The 16,985-nt window shown below is 35.1% G+C and overlaps 1 protein-coding gene across 7 annotated transcripts; it reads left to right on the forward strand.

Annotated features, from left to right (window-relative positions):
• Window positions 1-13,026: 13,026 nt before the first annotated feature.
• Window positions 13,027-16,064, forward strand: LOC107925457 (eukaryotic initiation factor 4A). Of its 7 annotated transcripts, none has more exons than XM_041083943.1 (8): window positions 13,027-13,198; window positions 13,287-13,344; window positions 13,447-13,584; window positions 13,671-13,904; window positions 14,532-14,571; window positions 14,652-14,749; window positions 14,995-15,042; window positions 15,827-16,064. In XM_041083943.1, exons 1-7 carry the CDS (start codon window positions 13,140-13,142, stop codon window positions 15,010-15,012), a joined length of 645 nt encoding a protein of 214 aa, XP_040939877.1. In that variant the 5' UTR covers window positions 13,027-13,139; the 3' UTR covers window positions 15,013-15,042; window positions 15,827-16,064. The 7 variants fall into 7 exon arrangements, with proteins under 7 accessions (XP_040939877.1, XP_040939875.1, XP_016711640.1 ...); XM_041083941.1 differs by having other exon boundaries at window positions 13,656-13,904; window positions 15,820-15,933; XM_016856151.2 differs by lacking the exon at window positions 14,995-15,042 and having other exon boundaries at window positions 13,656-13,904; window positions 15,820-16,064.
• The last annotated feature ends 921 nt before the right edge of the window (window positions 16,065-16,985 follow it).

Raw genomic sequence — 16,985 nt, forward strand, 5'->3', positions numbered from 1 at the left:
CCCAGTGACAGAATCTGAAAACATGGGCTACTGAATTTAAAGCTACGGATAGCGACGATGCCGAGCAAGCTGAATTTTGGTTGGACAACACTATCCGGGTACTCGATGAGCTATCTTGTACACCCGATGAATGCCTAAAGTGTACTATCTCCTTGCTACGCGATTCTGCCTACTATTGGTGGAGTACTCTGACTTCTGTTGTGCCCCGAGAGCAAGTAACTTGGGAGTTTTTCCAAACTGAGTTTCGGAAAAAGTATATCAGTCAGAGATTTGTTGATCAAAAACGGAAGGAATTTCTTGAGCTTAAGCAAGGTTCTATGTCAGTTACTGATTACGAGCGAAAATTTGTTAGACTTAGTAGATACGCTCGGAATGTGTTTCGTCCGAGGCTATCATGTGTAAACGCTTCGAGGATGGGCTGAATGAAGATATAAAAATGTTCGTTGGCATTCTTGAAATACGAGAGTTCGTAGTACTTGTCGAGCGAGCTTGTAAAGCCGAAGAGCTTAGAAAAGAAAAACAAAAAGTTGATGTGGGAACTGGAGAGTTTCGTAAAAGATCCTCGGGAAAGTCTCTTCAATAGACATCGAAGAAATTTCGAGATGATGTGGGCCGGTCTAGAGGCACTTTGGGCCTTTTTAGACGAGATCGTGATCGACCCCCTGTGGGTACACGAGGCACTTCGGTCGCCAGTGTTGGGAATGAACGTCGAGACAGAACGAAATGTCGATATTGCGGTAAATGGCATTCGGGAGTTGTAGATTCCCTGACCGCTCCTGTTACAAGTGCGGATCAGTTGACCACTTCATTAAAGATTGCCCGAGGTTGTCTGAACAGAATGTAAATCAGAGTGGGAAACCGGGTGCTACCACTGCTCGAGGTAGACCATCTAGAAATACGGGCAATGCTAGCGGTGGTCAGAGAGGATCTAGAGATGCTACGACCAGATCCGAGGCTCGTGCACCTGCTAGAGCTTATGCTATACGTGCCCGCGAGGATGATTCTTCGCCTGATGTTATTACCGATACTTTTACTCTCTTTGATACTAATGTAATTGCTTTGATTGACCCCGATTCTACTCATTCTTACATATGTGAAACCTTAGCATCCAGTAAGACTTTACCTATTGAGTCTACTGAGTTCGTAATTCGGGTGTCAAATCCCTTGGGTCGTTACGTGCTTGTCGACAAAGTGTGTAAGGAATGTCCCCTAGTAATTTAAGGTTCCTATTTTTCGGCGGACTTGATGCTTTTGCCATTTGATGAATTTGATGTTATTCTTGGTTTGGATTGGCTGACCGCGCATGATGCAGTTGTGAACTGTAAAAGCAAGACTATTGATTTGAGGTGCGCAAATAACGAGATAATCCGAGTTGAGTCTACGGACTTAAAGGGGTTGCTAGCTATAATATCCTCAATGTTGGCCCAGAAATATGTAAGAAAAGGGTGCGAAGCATACCTTGCGTATGTACTTGATGACAAAGAATTAGAAAAGAAACCCGAATCTGTGCCGGTGTTTTGTGAATACCCGGATGTTTTTCCTGAAGAATTACTGGGTTTACCACCTGTTCGGGAGATAGAGTTTGGTATTGAGCTTGTACCTGGGACTACGCCGATTTCGATAGCTCCGTATCGTATGGCACCAACTGAGTTAAAGAGTTGAAAGCTCAGTTGCAAGAATTGACGGATAGAGGTTTCACTCAACCAAGTTTCTCACCTTGGGGTGCACCAGTGTTGTTCGTGAAAAAGAAGGACGGAACCATGAGGTTGTGCATTGACTATCGCCAGCTGAATAAAGTGACAATAAAGAACAAATATCCGTTACCGCGTATCGATGATTTGTTCGACCAATTGAAGGGAGCCTCAGTGTTCTTAAAAATAGATTTGAGATCGGGCTATTATCAGTTGCGAATTCGAGATTCGGACATACCCAAAACTGCCTTCAGAACGAGATATGGTCACTACAAATTCTTAGTGATGCCGTTTGGACTCACTAATGCCCCTGCGGTATTTATGGATTTGATGAATCAGATCTTCAGACCATATTTGGATCGGTTCGTAGTTGTGTTCATTGATGACATCTTGGTCTATTCAAGAGATGAGACCGAACACGCTGAGCACCTGAGATTAGTGTTGCAAATTTTGCGGGATAAGCAGTTATATGCTAAGTTCAGTAAGTGTGAGTTCTGGTTAAGAGAGGTTAGCTTCTTGGGTCACGTGGTATCCGCATCGGGTATTCAAGTTGACCCGAGCAAAATTTCAGCCATACTTAACTGGAAGCCTCCAAGAAATATTACCGAAGTTCGGAGCTTCCTGGGGCTCGCCGGTTATTACCGACGATTTGTAAAAGGTTTCTCGATGATAGCCACACCAATGACGAAGCTACTTCAAAAGGATGTTAAGTTCGAATGGACGGAGAAATGTCAGAAAAGTTTCGATCAACTGAAAACTTATTTGACTGAAGCTCCAATTTTAGTGCAAACCGAATCAGGCAAAGAGTTTGTCATTTATAGTGACGCATCCCTACTTGGGTTGGATTGCGTATTGATGCAAGAAGGTCGAGTGGTGGCCTATGCGTCGAGACAATTAAAGCCACATGAGAAATATTATCCGACCCATGATCTTGAACTAGCTGCCATCGTATTTGCTTTAAAAATATGGCGACATTACTTATTTGGTGAAAAGTGCCATGTATTTTCGGATCACAAAAGTCTCAAATATTTGATGACTCAAAGAGATTTAAATTTGCGACAAAGACGTTGGCTTGAGTTGTTGAAAGATTACGAGCTTGTCATTGATTACCACCTGGGAAAGGCTAATGTGGTTGCGGACGCCTTAAGCCGGAAATCATTGTTTGCTTTACGAGCGATGAATGTGCACTTGTCTGTTCTACCCGACAATGTGTTAGTAGCTGAATTAAAAGCCAAACCATTATTGATTCATCAAATTCGTGAAGCCCAGAAAGTTGATGATGAATTGGTTGCAAAACGGGCTGAGTGTGTTCCGAACAAGGAATCGGAGTTTCAAATTGATGATGATAATTGTTCGAGGTTCAGAAGTCGTTTGTGTGTTCCAAGGAATTCGGAACTCATTTCGATGATTCTGAACAAAGCCCATTGTAGCCGAATGTCAATTCACCCGGGGAGTACGAAAATGTACAACGATTTGAAACGTTGGTTTTGGTGGCATGGTATGAAATGAGACATCTCCGACTTTGTTTCGAGATGTTTAATATGTCAACAAGTGAAAGCGGAACATCAAGTGCCTTCAGGATTACTTCAGCCGATCATGATACCTGAGTGGAAATGGGATCGAGTCACAATGGACTTTGTGTCCGGACTGCCATTGTCAGCAAGTAAGAAAGATGCGATTTGGGTTGTTGTCGATAGACTGACTAAGTCGGCTCACTTTATCCCCGTGCGTACGGATTTTTCATTGGATAAACTAGCTGAATTGTACGTTTCTCAGATTGTGAGATTACATGGGGTACCTATTTCTATCGTGTCGGATAGAGATCCGAGATTCACCTCACAATTTTGGAAGAAATTGCAAGAAGCTTTGGGTACCAAGCTGCATTTTAGCACTGCTTTTCACCCCCAAACCGATGGTCAATCCGAGCGGATAATTCAGATACTTGAGGATATGTTGAGATGTTGCATCCTCGAGTCCAGTAGTTCATGGGAACGGTATTTACCTTTGATTGAATTCGCTTACAACAATAGTTTTCAATCAAGTATTAAAATGGCACCTTACGAGGCTTTGTACGGTCGTAAATGCCGTACACCATTGTTTTGGACCGAGCTCAGTGAAAGTAAAATTTTCGGAGTTGATTTGATTAAAGATGCCGAACAGAAAGTAAAGGTAATCCGTGAAAGTCTGAAGGCAGCCACAGATCGTCAAAAATTGTATGCGGATTTGAAACGAAAAGACATTGAATATCAGGTGGGAGGTAAAGTGTTTCTTAAAGTTTCGCCTTGGAAAAAGGTACTCAGATTTGGCCGTAAGGGCAAGTTGAGCCCAAGATTCATTGGACCGTACGAAATCTCCGAACGAGTTGGTCCGGTTGCGTATAGATTGATTTTGCCCCCTGAACTTGAAAAGATTCACGATGTCTTTCATGTTTCGATGCTTCGACGTTATAGATTCGATCCGTCACATGTGATTAATCCCTCAGAAGTTGAAATTCAATCTGACTTGAGTTATGAAGAAGAACCGATTCGTATCCTAGCTCGTGAAGTGAAAGAGTTGCGAAAAAAAAGGGTTCCGTTAGTTAAGGTGTTATGGCTCAAACACGGGATCGAGGAAGCTACTTGGGAAACCGAGAGCTCGATGAAAGAACGATACCCAAACCTATTTTCCGGTAAGATTTTCGGGGACGAAAATTTCTTAAGTGGGGGAGAGTTGTGACAGCCCAAAATTGACCCTAGTCGGGAAGTGGTTTCGGGACCGCTAAACCGAGTCACCGAAATGTTCGAATGTGATATTTATGGTCTAGAATATGTAATTATGAATGTGTGAAAATTTCAAGCTTCGATTTAGTCGATTGCATGTGAGTTTTAGTAAATAGGACTTATGTGAGAAAATTTTGAAATGTGATAGGTCAAAGCATAAGGACCTATTAGTGCATGTTGAAAAAGGGGGGACTTGCATGTCAATTTCCCCCTCTATTAGTAGTGGCCGGCCATGACAAGCATGGTAGACCAAGTGTGATGGGCAAGAACATGTCATAAACATGTTGAGTTAGTGTTTCATGGGAAGTATGATAAAATAAGGAGCATGGGCATAAAATAATGAAAGGGAATATGATGAAAACAAAAAAAAAAAGTGTGTGGTTGTTTCCCCCCCATTGCCGTGAGTTAAAGAAAAGAAAAGAAAAATTTTGTTCATCCTTTTTCATCTTCTTTTGGCCGAAAATTCTAAGGAAGGAGGAAGGAGTTCTTGCTTCATGTTTGGTTTGGAAGAGGATTAGGAAGAGGTTTGGCCATACTTGTATCTAGATCAAGGTATGTTTGAGGTTGTGCCATGAGATTCATGCATGTTTTTTTTTAGTTGCTAGCTTGAGTTCTAATTAGCCCATGGTTCAAATCATTGCTATGTCATGGGGATGATATTCGGCCTAGGTGGATTTTGTATTAATGCCATTGCATGCTAAATATGAAGCTTGTTAATGATGCATGTGATGGTGGATTGATGATTCTTGAATCTTCTTTTTAGCATTTTTGAGTGAGCACATATGTGCATTGGTTGCTAGATGGAGAAGAATCGGCTAGCAAGTTGTGTGCTAAGGCCGAATATAATTTTTGTATATTAATGAGTAATGCATGTGTTAAATTGATGGAAAGGGAGAGGATGCTTTACTAGTGTATATATGTGTGTATTAGCCAAGTTTTGAACTTGAAACAAAATGGTGTTTAGTCAATACAAGTGACCATACTTGTAGAATGTATTAAGTGTTGCAATCGGGCCCAACATAGACATGCATATTCGGCCATAGGAAGGAGATTGGTGTTGCATGTATTCGGTCAGAGGCAAGCATATTGATGCTTTTGTCTTGGCTTAGAAAATTCGGCCAAGGGGGAAAATTAGCCAAAATGTTGAGTTTGATTCATGATTTCGTACATATGTGACTTTAATGTCTAATGTATAAATATGGGCTAAGTGCCTTGTGTTCCTCTTTTCGATGCTCAAATGATTAAATCAATTTATTTGTTTAATTAAGCTCAAGAGCAAATGGGGAACTAAATCCGATAAAGGGAAGGAAAAAGTGGTCGAATAGCTATCGGAATCGTTCGACAACATCCGAGGTAAGTTCTTGAGTAAAAGAGCTTAAATTATGATTTGATTAGATCATGTTTTATGCAAATCAAAATCATGCTCTTTGTGTGTGGATATTGAGCCGAAATTGCAAGAATGATAAGTGTCTTGTGTTCGAGTTTTGCTAACGAAAATGAAATACGAATGTGCCATGATTTATTGTTAAATGTGCATGGTTATTTGAATGATGTCCGGGCTAAGTCCCGAAGGCTTTGTGCTAAGTGACCATATCCGGACTAAGATCCGAAGGCATTTGTGCGAGATACTAATTCCGAGCTAAGCCCGAAGGCATTTGTGCGAGTTACTAAATCCGGGTTAAGTCCCGAAGGCGTTTGTGCGAGTTACTATAACCGGGCTATGTCCCAAAGGCATTTGAACGAGTAGCTATATCCGGTTAAATTCCGAAGGTACGTGATTTGGGAATGAATGATCTTGCTGTAAAATTTTCAGTTAATATGCTTGAAACATCCCAACATTAAGGTATGTTTCGTATGTGCTTTGAATTAGTTGAGCCCTTACAAATAAGTATTCGCTCAGTTGATAAATGAGCTACCGGCCTTTGGCTAAGTTGATCTTTGTGTATGAATAAAAGGGTTGGTAATGTGAAGTAAGTATGATATTGAAAAATTGTGCATATGAAATTATCCGTTTAGCTACATGAATGCTATACTTTTGTTGTGCTGGAATCCCTTGCTCAAAACTTACTAAGCATAAATTGCTTACTCCGTCTCCTTGATTCTCTGTTTTATAGATTTTGGTTCTCCAGCTATCGGACTCGGGATTTTGAAGTCGAAGTCGCCCACACTATCAAAGCCCCCCCCTTTTGGTACAATTTTGGTTGAACTTCGAAATGGCATGTATAGGACTACCTTTTTTGTTGGGGGTCATGGACCCTTTGGACTTGTATAATTTTGGATAGCCATGCGAAAATGGCTTATATATGTTTGAGTATAATGTTATAATCATTTGGTATGGATATGGTTATTGAGAGGTGTGGATATGCTTAACAAGGATTGGCCATGGGAATGGTTAATCACTATCATAAATTGTGCTATTTATGCTAAAAGGGCTAGTTGAATCATGGAAACTATGAAATAGGTAAAGTCTACCTTAAAGGCAGATGCTGACAGCAGCAGTGATGTAGATTTGGAAAATCACTAAAAATAGTAGGAATGTAATTAAATAGTGAATAAATTATGTAAACAAACCTTGATGAATCTATTTTCATAGGAAAGTAACGAAACGATCATATGGACAGTATGTTAAGAGATATTCAGGTTCTCGTAAGACAGGGCCAGAACGGTTTCTGGATTCCCTGTTTCGATTTTGGAAATTCAACATAAATTAACCAGAGATAATTAGGAGTCATGCCATATATGTATAGATTCCTATTTGAGTCTAGTTTCTATAGAAACAAACGAAATCAGTATTGAAGCCCTGTACAGGGAGATATCCAAGTCGTAATGCGCAAAGGTCAGTGTAGTCAATCCCTGTAACATGGGAGACTTTGACTAATAAACTGTACTAATTGGCCCAACCAAAAATTCTAGAAAAAAATATGTAGATGGGCATATGAGTCTAGTTTTGGGGAAAATTTACAAAACTGGATTCCGAGTTTCTGAACTCAAGATATGATTTTTTAAGCGACTAGTATGCAGATTGGCAGTGTCTGGGAAATTTTTTTATAAGTGGTTTAAAGTCTGTTAACACCTCGTGTTCGACTCCGGTGACGGTCTCGGGTTCGGGGTGTTACAAGACCATTGATGTGGGGAAGATTATCTTGAGGAAAATATGGAATTGTGCTGTTAAACGCTCTAGCCCTACTCACTTCCCCTTTACAATAACAATTTTATGCTTGAAAGCTGAAATTCTTGCGAATGTAAGGAAGACAGGGTATAGCCAAGGCACAATCATGGATTGGGACCTTTACCGAGTAGCTGGAGACTTAGTTCTACAGCAACGAGTTGAAGTAAGTGAGAAACCGAATGACCCCAATGAAGAAGAAGATTCCACAATGCAATCATTTGAAGTCCCTGATAAGGTAGGATCAGTGGAGCCAGAAGCTGAACCTGATGCTGAGCTATCAAAATTGATGGACTTAATGCAACATATGTAATGGCAGCAACAAGCCTACTGGAGATACTAAAAAATAAGTGATGACTCGATGAGAAGTGCTTTTAAGAAATTATACAATGACCCGTTCATTTTTGTGCCTAAGTTTCCAGATTTCATACTTGAACCATGGAGTCCATTATCAAAGAAGGAGTGAAGCGATTCATGCAAAGGCAATAATGATGGAGCAAAAGATGAGTCCAGAATGAAAGGATCTGCAAATAAATAAAAAGGAGGGATCTTGACTTTACTTTATTTTTATTCTTAGACTATTTTAGGATTAAGTTTAATTAGGAATTTGTTATTTTTGCATAATAAAACAAGAGAGGAAAATCACTAATGTGAGCAAGTCACAAAGTATAAAGTGTGGCAATAGATATATACATGTCTAGGATTGGATTTAGAAAGAGCTTGGTACTTAAGCAGTCAAATTGACTCACCTCCTCTTTTCTAAAATCCTACCTAGTGTATAGTATCTATTCATTTTAAACAATGAGGACATTATTCATTTTAAGTTGGGGGACCGAAAATTGAATTATTTTCACTCAGAATAAATTTTTCTTTTAACTATGAATAGGATATTTTTTGTTCAAAAATTTAAATTTTGTTAAGTATGCTCAACTTGAGTATGAATAAAGTTCTATTGTTTCAATAAATTATTATGTTAGCTTGATAATGACATGAATGTATTTTTAATAAAGCATGCAAATTCGTACCATAAAATTTTTAGTTCTTTAGGAAAGTTAAGTATGCATGAAAGTTTAAGTCTTTAGAGTTGATTTAGTAGTTTCTTGAGGCGAAATCCTAGGGAGCATGGAACGTTGGAAATGATTTAGGCAACTATTTTTTAGACCGTTTCAAGCCCTCCATGATAAAATTTTATCCTTTGGAACACAACTTTGAGACTATATGGCCTAATTTTATTTCGACCCTTGCAATGATTAGCCATTACTTTTCGCTTAATGATCTTAAAACTATCCCAAACACTAGACTCAGTAATATTGAAATGTATTTCGAAAATAAGTTTGGGGGAATGGAAAAGAAGTATCAATTGCTCGAGAATTGCAGTACACAAAGTAAGTGCTTGTTTTAGCTAAAAAAAAAGAAGAAAAAAAAGAGGGCACATGTATTTGAAAGAGATGTACAAAAGAGCATATGAAAGTCAAGTTGGTGTATCGAAGGTAAAAATTCTGAAGGTTCGATTGATGCTGAGTCTAGGTTTTTAAACCAAAATTTATCCATCTTTCACCCACCCCTAGCCTAGCCACGTTACAACTTTGATAAAGACCTATTGATTCAAAGCCCTAATGCTACCTACATTAGTGGAGAGAAATTGCTACGATCAACATATGAAGACATAAGTTAAGCTTAATGATTGCAGCTTAGTCTTGAATAAATGAATAAAAATAAAATTGGTAAGGGTTAACATGCCTTTTTTTATAAAAGCATTTAGTCTAAATTTTGATATTATAATAAGTTGTTGAATTTAATTTGAACAATATGTATACTTAAGTAGCATAACTATCAGGTTTCTTGCCTTTGAGCATAAGTATTTTAAATTCATAATTTTGGGAAAAATGTTATTCTGGAGGAATTTTTCAAGGATGTTTCCGAGAAATTCTTTTCAAAATTTGTGCATTACTTAGGACGAGCAATGAATTAAGTTTGGGGGTGTGGAAACACAAAATTTATATACTTTTTCATACCCATTCTTACTTAATCTGGTTAAATTCTTGTCGAAAAATAATTAAATATTATAAAGTAATTAAATTGTGTTAAAAATATGAATATGGTGAATTTAGTTAATTTTATACTTAATTTTGATTAATTTTGACTATTTTCGACAGATTAGTGCAAAGGGCGAAAATTGGCTCAGCTGACACTACTGAAAGCACAAAACCGAGAAGCAATTTGAAGTATCGAGGCACATGAATTTCCAGCCTAAGACGGTCCAGAAAATGTTTATTAATTCATAATTTAATTAATTTTAATTTATTCCCCATTTAATTTGGGTTAAATAAATTATTTTTAATTAATTATGGAGAAAGGGTCCAGTTGAGCCGCACTGGTCGAACCATATTGAATGAACCGAACTAGCCACTAATTGGGCAGCCTAGAACCGACCATATGTTGACCCAAATCATAATTTTATCTTATTAAATATGCTTGCAAAAAGGCCCTCGAAAGACTTCTAATTTGCATTCAAACCTCACCTTTAATTGTGGCTTTGTAGATTTGCCCCAGGCCATTTTTAGCAAAGTTGAAAGTCTCAACTCTTGCCAAGTAGATGGCCAGCCATAAGGGGGCTCTTTGGCTGCTGGAATTTGCTATTTTTAGCAGCCAAAATCAGCTATAAAAGCCACCCTTTGCTGATCATTCAAACCATCCCTCATTCCACAACATTCTCTCATTCTCTCTTCTCCTTTCTTACTTTTTCCATCCCATTTCCCTTATTGTTCAAGTGCTGATTTCTTCTCTTGGAAAAGAGGCTCACATCAGCCATTTTGGAGCAGCAATTACGTTTTCACAAGCCTCCTTGATAGTCGAGGGCAACGAAGAACGAAGAACGGAGCAACTAGTCAAGCCACGGAGAAACACCGGATTTGCTTCTTGCTCCCTATCTCTTTAATTTTTGTTGTTGTTTTGACGAACATGTTTATGAATATTTATGCTATTGAAATGATTATTTTAATCAATTTAGCTTAAAATTAAGTTTGTGTTGGGTTGATTATATTCTGCCTACTTGAATTGTTAAAATGATGTTTATGCTGTTATAGGCCTCAGTAAATTGCTTGGTTAAGTAGAATCATGCCTAAGTTATTTTTGCAATATAATTGTTAAATAACTAATGAATTAATTATTTAAATGGATTGAAATTATAATTAATTGACACAATACTTAATTAGTGCATGTTTATTCTTCTAAGGTAGCTGAAGGTTAAATTAGCAATGTATCTGGCGATATTATTGCCTTGCATAACTTGCAAGATTATTGTGATTAAACTGTTTCAAGGTAGGGATGCCTTGTTACCTCACATGGTCTTCTATATGCTTATTATATTTAATTAATCGTTTGAATTGACATAGGGATATGCAAGAGATTAGTTCAATTTAATGAGTATGTATGTGCAATAACATGTTTGCTTATTAGAATCTGTTTAGTCGATTGAATTGACATAGGGATATGTCAAGAGATGAATGGATTTTTGTATGTGAGTATGTTCAGAAGTTAGCCAATTACCGAGTTGCCGTGAATTTATTCGTAACAATGTAAACATGAGTTTTATTATTCTAAGTTAAAGGAATATAATTAATCCAACATAAGTATGTTACCTTGATTAAATCTTATTTGAAATCGTGCATTAGAACTCTTTTGTTTTATTTTAATTATCTACTTAGTTTTGAAATAGTTTTTGACCATATTTTAAAAACAAATTATTTTTACCTCACTAAAGTGTTTTATTATTAATTTCATAAATAATTCTTTTTACAGTCCTTGTGGGTACAATAACTCAATATTACTTGTCACTTTATTACTTGTTGCGATTATGTTCACTTACACATTTTTTCGTCGTTCCAAAGCACTACATAACCATATACAAATATATATTACATATAACACAAAACTCACACATATATATATTATATATAACAAAAACCATGCACCCATATTTATATTATATATATAACAAAACCATGCACACATATTAATATTATATATGCACCTACCAATTTAGTACAATAGCTCACAAAAATATATATACACACTTAGAGCAATAGCTCACTATTAGTAATATGCACCACACACGCGCAACCATTAATGCACAATCCACTATCACACACAACAATTAAATTCAAAATTCACACACAATTATCAGGTCAAGTACATAGTTTACAGCTACAGTCTGCTTAATTTGTTCCTATAACTACATACAAATTTTAAATTCATATATTTGGCTCATTAAAATCACACTGCATGCATACCTAACACTCAACAAATTTGCAATGGTTTGTACTAGGAGTAATCAAGGTTCGCATATTAATTAAGCATGGATTCATATATGTTACCTTAGCTTGTGTACTGGAGTTTAAATGTAGTATACCGGACCACTCACCTTAGTTCTTACTTGAACTTCCATGCTCAAGTAAGCTTTAATTTGCCTTTGTTAATGCTTGTAGAAACCAAAGCTTAGCTAAGAAATACAAGATATTTCATTTTCAAGCCAAAAATCAACTGAAATCAAGTGATATATTGAGATCTTGATTAAACCATTTAAACCTCGTATTGAAATAACAACTCACTTAGTTTAATCATAAAAGTTTAGAATCTCACCATAATTTTGCAAAATCGACGAGCAATGGAGCTAATTTGAGCTAAAACGTGTGAAAATCTCTTAAGAATTTTAAGGATGAAAACACGAGTGTTCTTCAAATTTAACAAGAGATTTTGTGTTTAGAGAGCTTAGAAATAAAAAAGGATAAACTAATTTTGGATGAAAAATTTTGATTTGGTGTTTGGCAAATTTTTGAAGAAGATGAAGAAGGAGAGGGAAGGAGACATAAAGGTTGTTAAATAGGCACCAAAATTTTAAAAATTGGGCCATTTCCTATTTAACCACCTCCAGTTTCTTCCCTTTTTCAAATAGATCCTTACTTTTCAATTAAAACCAATTTCACAATTATTTTCAAATCAAACCTCTTTTTTTTAAAATTTATTTTAACCAAATTAATTTCTGGACACCTAATTTTAATTTTCCTAACCTAAAATTATTAATTATAATATTTTATTTAATTAATTTTGAATTATTTAATTATCCAACCTATTTATGAGTTTCGATTCATTAACCCTCGATCCTACTTACCCAATTCTTCTAATAAAATTTTTGGGGTGTGATAAGGAACTTAATTGAACAATGACCTGCTTCTAACTTTTGAACTTAATGACTAATTTATAAATTTTTGAAGTTAAGTGATTAAATTATAAATTTATTAATAGTTTAGTGACTTTAGATGCTGTTTTTCCAAAAAAAAAATCCAAGTATCAAAATTAAAAAAAATATAGAATTTGGGATTAAATAGTAAATAAAACTTAAAACTGAAGCATACATTTTTAGAAAGGATTGACCTCAAAATGAAATTTCATTTTTTAACTTCGAAGGTTAAGAATGAATGTTTGGACTGAAATTCAAACAGAAAATACAAACAGGAAGAGATCATGGCTATTGATGCAATCGAAGCTTCATCTCCTCCATGTCAATCCCCGTCTAATTTTAGGTATTTGTTTCCCCTTTTATTTACTTCATCCAATAATTTTTTTTTATTTTTCATTGTATTTTTCACAATAAATTTCATGAATTTGCAGTTCGTTCAATCAACTCCGACACTTCTACGTGGCCGTCGACAGACCCCACTTCAAAATGGTCCTCTCTTTCTCTCCGTTGGTTTCTTCGATCTATTTTCAAATTTGCGTCTTTCCTAAATTCTGAAGTTAAAAAAAGAAAAACCGAAATTGCGATTTGCAGGAGACGTTAATTGATCTCCTAGGAGTGGCGGGTCGACGCCCGTGCCTTCCGATAGTGGTATGTTGCAACTCACGTGATGAGCTCGACGCCCTCTGCTCCGCTGTATCGGATCTCCCTTACATTTCCTTGTCCTGTTTGGTAATTATTTTGTATTAACAATTATACTTTCATTTATATAACCATTTTTTTTATTATTAATTTATATTTAGTCTTCTATATGTCAGTTCAGTGACCAAGCTGAAGCGGAACGAGGTTTATTTTTGGAGAAATTCAGGGAAGCAACGATGAAATGGAGCCAACATGTTGCGGTTGAGACAGGAGATGGTCATGAAATTGATAAAGAAGAGCAGAAATCTTGTATGATCGTCGTAACCGATGCCTGCCTTCCGCTTCTTGCTTCTGGGGAATCCTCTATGTCAGCTCGTTTTTTGATTAATTACGAATTGCCAACAAAGAAGGTAAATTTTATCATTGTTCTTTATATCACTCACATAACCGAAACCTGTTAAAGTTTGTGTTTTATATGTTGTTATAGTATTTAGGGACCAAGTTTGTAATGTTGGCTCACAACTTTTTGATTCAATTCTATGTTATTTGCTATAATACTGTTTCGATCATTACCTGACTTTGGTTCATTAGATTAGCAAAGGTTCAAGTGCTTGTTTTGCTTTTCCCAATTATTTGATCCTTGTTTTGGCTGATTAAGATGTTCATCAAATTCGGAAATTATGAAAAAGACGTTGGATATCATGGGCCTGTATGTCAAGTTTTAGTTTGCATCTGCTTTTACAATAAAGAAGTAATTAAAGTAAGATTTTAGCAAATTTATGATTTTAGTGTTTGATTATCAATTTATCATCCATATGAGTTAACCATAGGTAGAATTTGAGTAGATATTAGCAAGCTGATGTGGTGGCTGTTGGTTACGCTCTGACTTCCGATCTATGAGCTTACTTCGGATCGTGAAATACAACATTTTCATTTTCTTTGAAAGTTGTTTTTGTGTCATTACGTGTTGTTTAATAGAACCTTTTGCCAGCGATCTTTTTACTGACTTTTCTAGTTCTACTTGTGCTTGCTTGCAGGAAACGTATATGAGGCGCTTGACTTCGTGTTTGGCAGCAGGTTTCTTCCTTGCAGTAATATTTTATTATTGGCACATCATGTTCATCTCCCACAATGGTTTTTCACTAAATCGTATGCAGATGGAATCGTGATCAATATGGTTGTTGGGGGCGAAGTAGTAACTCTAAAAAGCTTAGAAGAAAGCAGTGGCCTTATCATAGCTGAGATGCCTATTAATGTAAGTACGGTACTTGCTTGCGTTCTTTGTTTTACAGATCTTTAAATTGTTAAAATCGCATTAACAAAGATGCCCAATCGGTTGCACTTGACAACAAGGACCCGTAAATATTGTTTGTTCAAAGTGAAGTGATAATCTATTGCTGGTTTCTTTTTTGAAAGCGTAACTATCATATTTCTTTTAAGTTGTCTATCAAAATACATGGTAGCAATACAGTATTAACATGAAATGTAATCTTGTTGCAGATCTCCGAGATATTATGATGATTTTTTATCATCTTCAATTTCCTAACGGTGATTAAGCAATCCTTTTGAACTCTTTACAGCACTTAAAATGCTCAAACATAGCATGTGGTGTATGAGTTGTTGAGACATTGACACTGAACGTTATTCCTGTAGTATTTCTTACAGTCTCTTCTTAGTTCTAGATACGGGCTTCTTACCGTCTTTGCACTCTCAATTTGGTTCTTTGCCGTCCCAAAGTAGACCTCAACTTGGGGATAGTATAAGTGACGTGAATGCTGGGATTCGAGATAGGCTAAATTCTGCTTAGTCCATGTATTTTATGAAAGTTGTGGTTTTAGTCCCTATAATTTGGTTGTTTTTAGTCTTTGTAATTTTTGAATTTTACAATTTCAGTCTCACCAAACTATAACTGTTAAATTCATTTCCAAAATTTGATGTAGGAAACATATTTTCATATGTAGAATGTTATGGCTTGTTATTTTCACATATTACTCACTAAAAATCTAACTATTTACATCAAGATGGAAATTTTAAAATTAAAATAGTACATAGATTTAGAATGATCCATTTGGAAAATTTGAATTAGATCTACAATTATACGTATAATATAGTATTAGTAATTGAATTTAACTAAACGGATTTAATTAGTATTATTTGAGTCAAATTCATACAGTATAGGGACTAATATTGCTAAATTAAAGTGCAGGGATTACATCTACAGTTTTTGCAAATTACAGGGATTAGTAATTGAATTTAACCTTCGCAATATTTGTTTACTGAACTAAAAGCTCACAATTGCACGCTCAATTTGTTTGATGCATATAGTTTTCAGATGTGGGAAAGACTGACATCACTACATCACTACAAGAGGCGCGTCGGAGGATGTTTGATTGGGCTGAGTCACCATTAAACAAGTGTTTTTATTTTTAGAAAAAGCCAATAAAAAATTTGAATACGATTGAACTTCAACGAATCGATAAAATCTTATTTCTTAAAAAACTTTCATGTATTTTAATTTTTTATGCACATTCTATTATTTCTATAAATTGTATATCTATACTATTATTTAAGTTATTGTCTGAGTTAATGTCACAAGTTAATCGAGCATTAAATTGGTTAGGAAAATTATATAAATATGATTTCATAATTAAAATAAATTATATTATTCGATGATACTTTATTATTTTTATTTTAACAAAAATTAATAAAAATAAATATATGCATATAGTGGGTTTGAACTCATGTTAATTAAATCAGTAAAACTCTAAATTTACCTCTCAACTAAAATTTTATTTTAATGTGTTATATACATTTTATAGTAATATGCATACTTTTTTTTTATTTCTATTAGTTGTATATATTGATAGCATTGTTAATTAAGTTGGTATCACAAATCAACTTGACACTAACTCTCATGGTTGATGATAACGTCGTGATAAATAATTGCAGTGCTATTAATATTTTTAATATGATATATTTATATGTTTAAATTTTGTTTTACCTGCAATTTAATCTAATTTTTATTTTAATATCGTACATATTTCATGTGTTATTATGATTAATTAGTTTTAAATCATACGCTTCATTATTTATTGTATGTTATTTTTAAACATATATCTATATTCTAAATTCATGGTTTTCACACGCATATGCATCTAATAAGATTTCTAGTAAATAGATATTTTTTAAATATTAAATATAAAATTATTTATTTATATAATCGTCTATACAATTAACTCTCTTCTACCCCATTTGTCTGCCAAAATTTTGAATGTTATAGAGAAATGATTATTATACACCTATAACAATATTTGAGATTTAGATAATATTTGAATTTTTTTTAAATTTCAAATTAAAAACTATAATATATTAATAATATTAATTAATTAGATTTAGATAGTATCTTTAATAATTTAAAATTTTAATTTTATTTATTAAATATTATTTTTTTATTTTATAATATATAATTAAAATATTTTTGTATAAAAATT

This window comes from Gossypium hirsutum, chromosome A12, assembly GCF_007990345.1.
Source record: "Gossypium hirsutum isolate 1008001.06 chromosome A12, Gossypium_hirsutum_v2.1, whole genome shotgun sequence".
NCBI lineage: Eukaryota > Viridiplantae > Streptophyta > Magnoliopsida > Malvales > Malvaceae > Gossypium > Gossypium hirsutum.

Coding starts and splice junctions, on each gene's coding strand:
- LOC107925457 (XM_016856151.2), top strand. CDS start 13,140: ATGGCTATTGATGCAATCGAAGCTTCATCTCCTCCATGTCAATCCCCG. Junction 13,199..13,286: donor CAATCCCCGTCTAATTTTAG/GTATTTGTTTCC, acceptor ATGAATTTGCAG/TTCGTTCAATCAACTCCGAC. Junction 13,905..14,531: donor ACGAATTGCCAACAAAGAAG/GTAAATTTTATC, acceptor GCTTGCTTGCAG/GAAACGTATATGAGGCGCTT.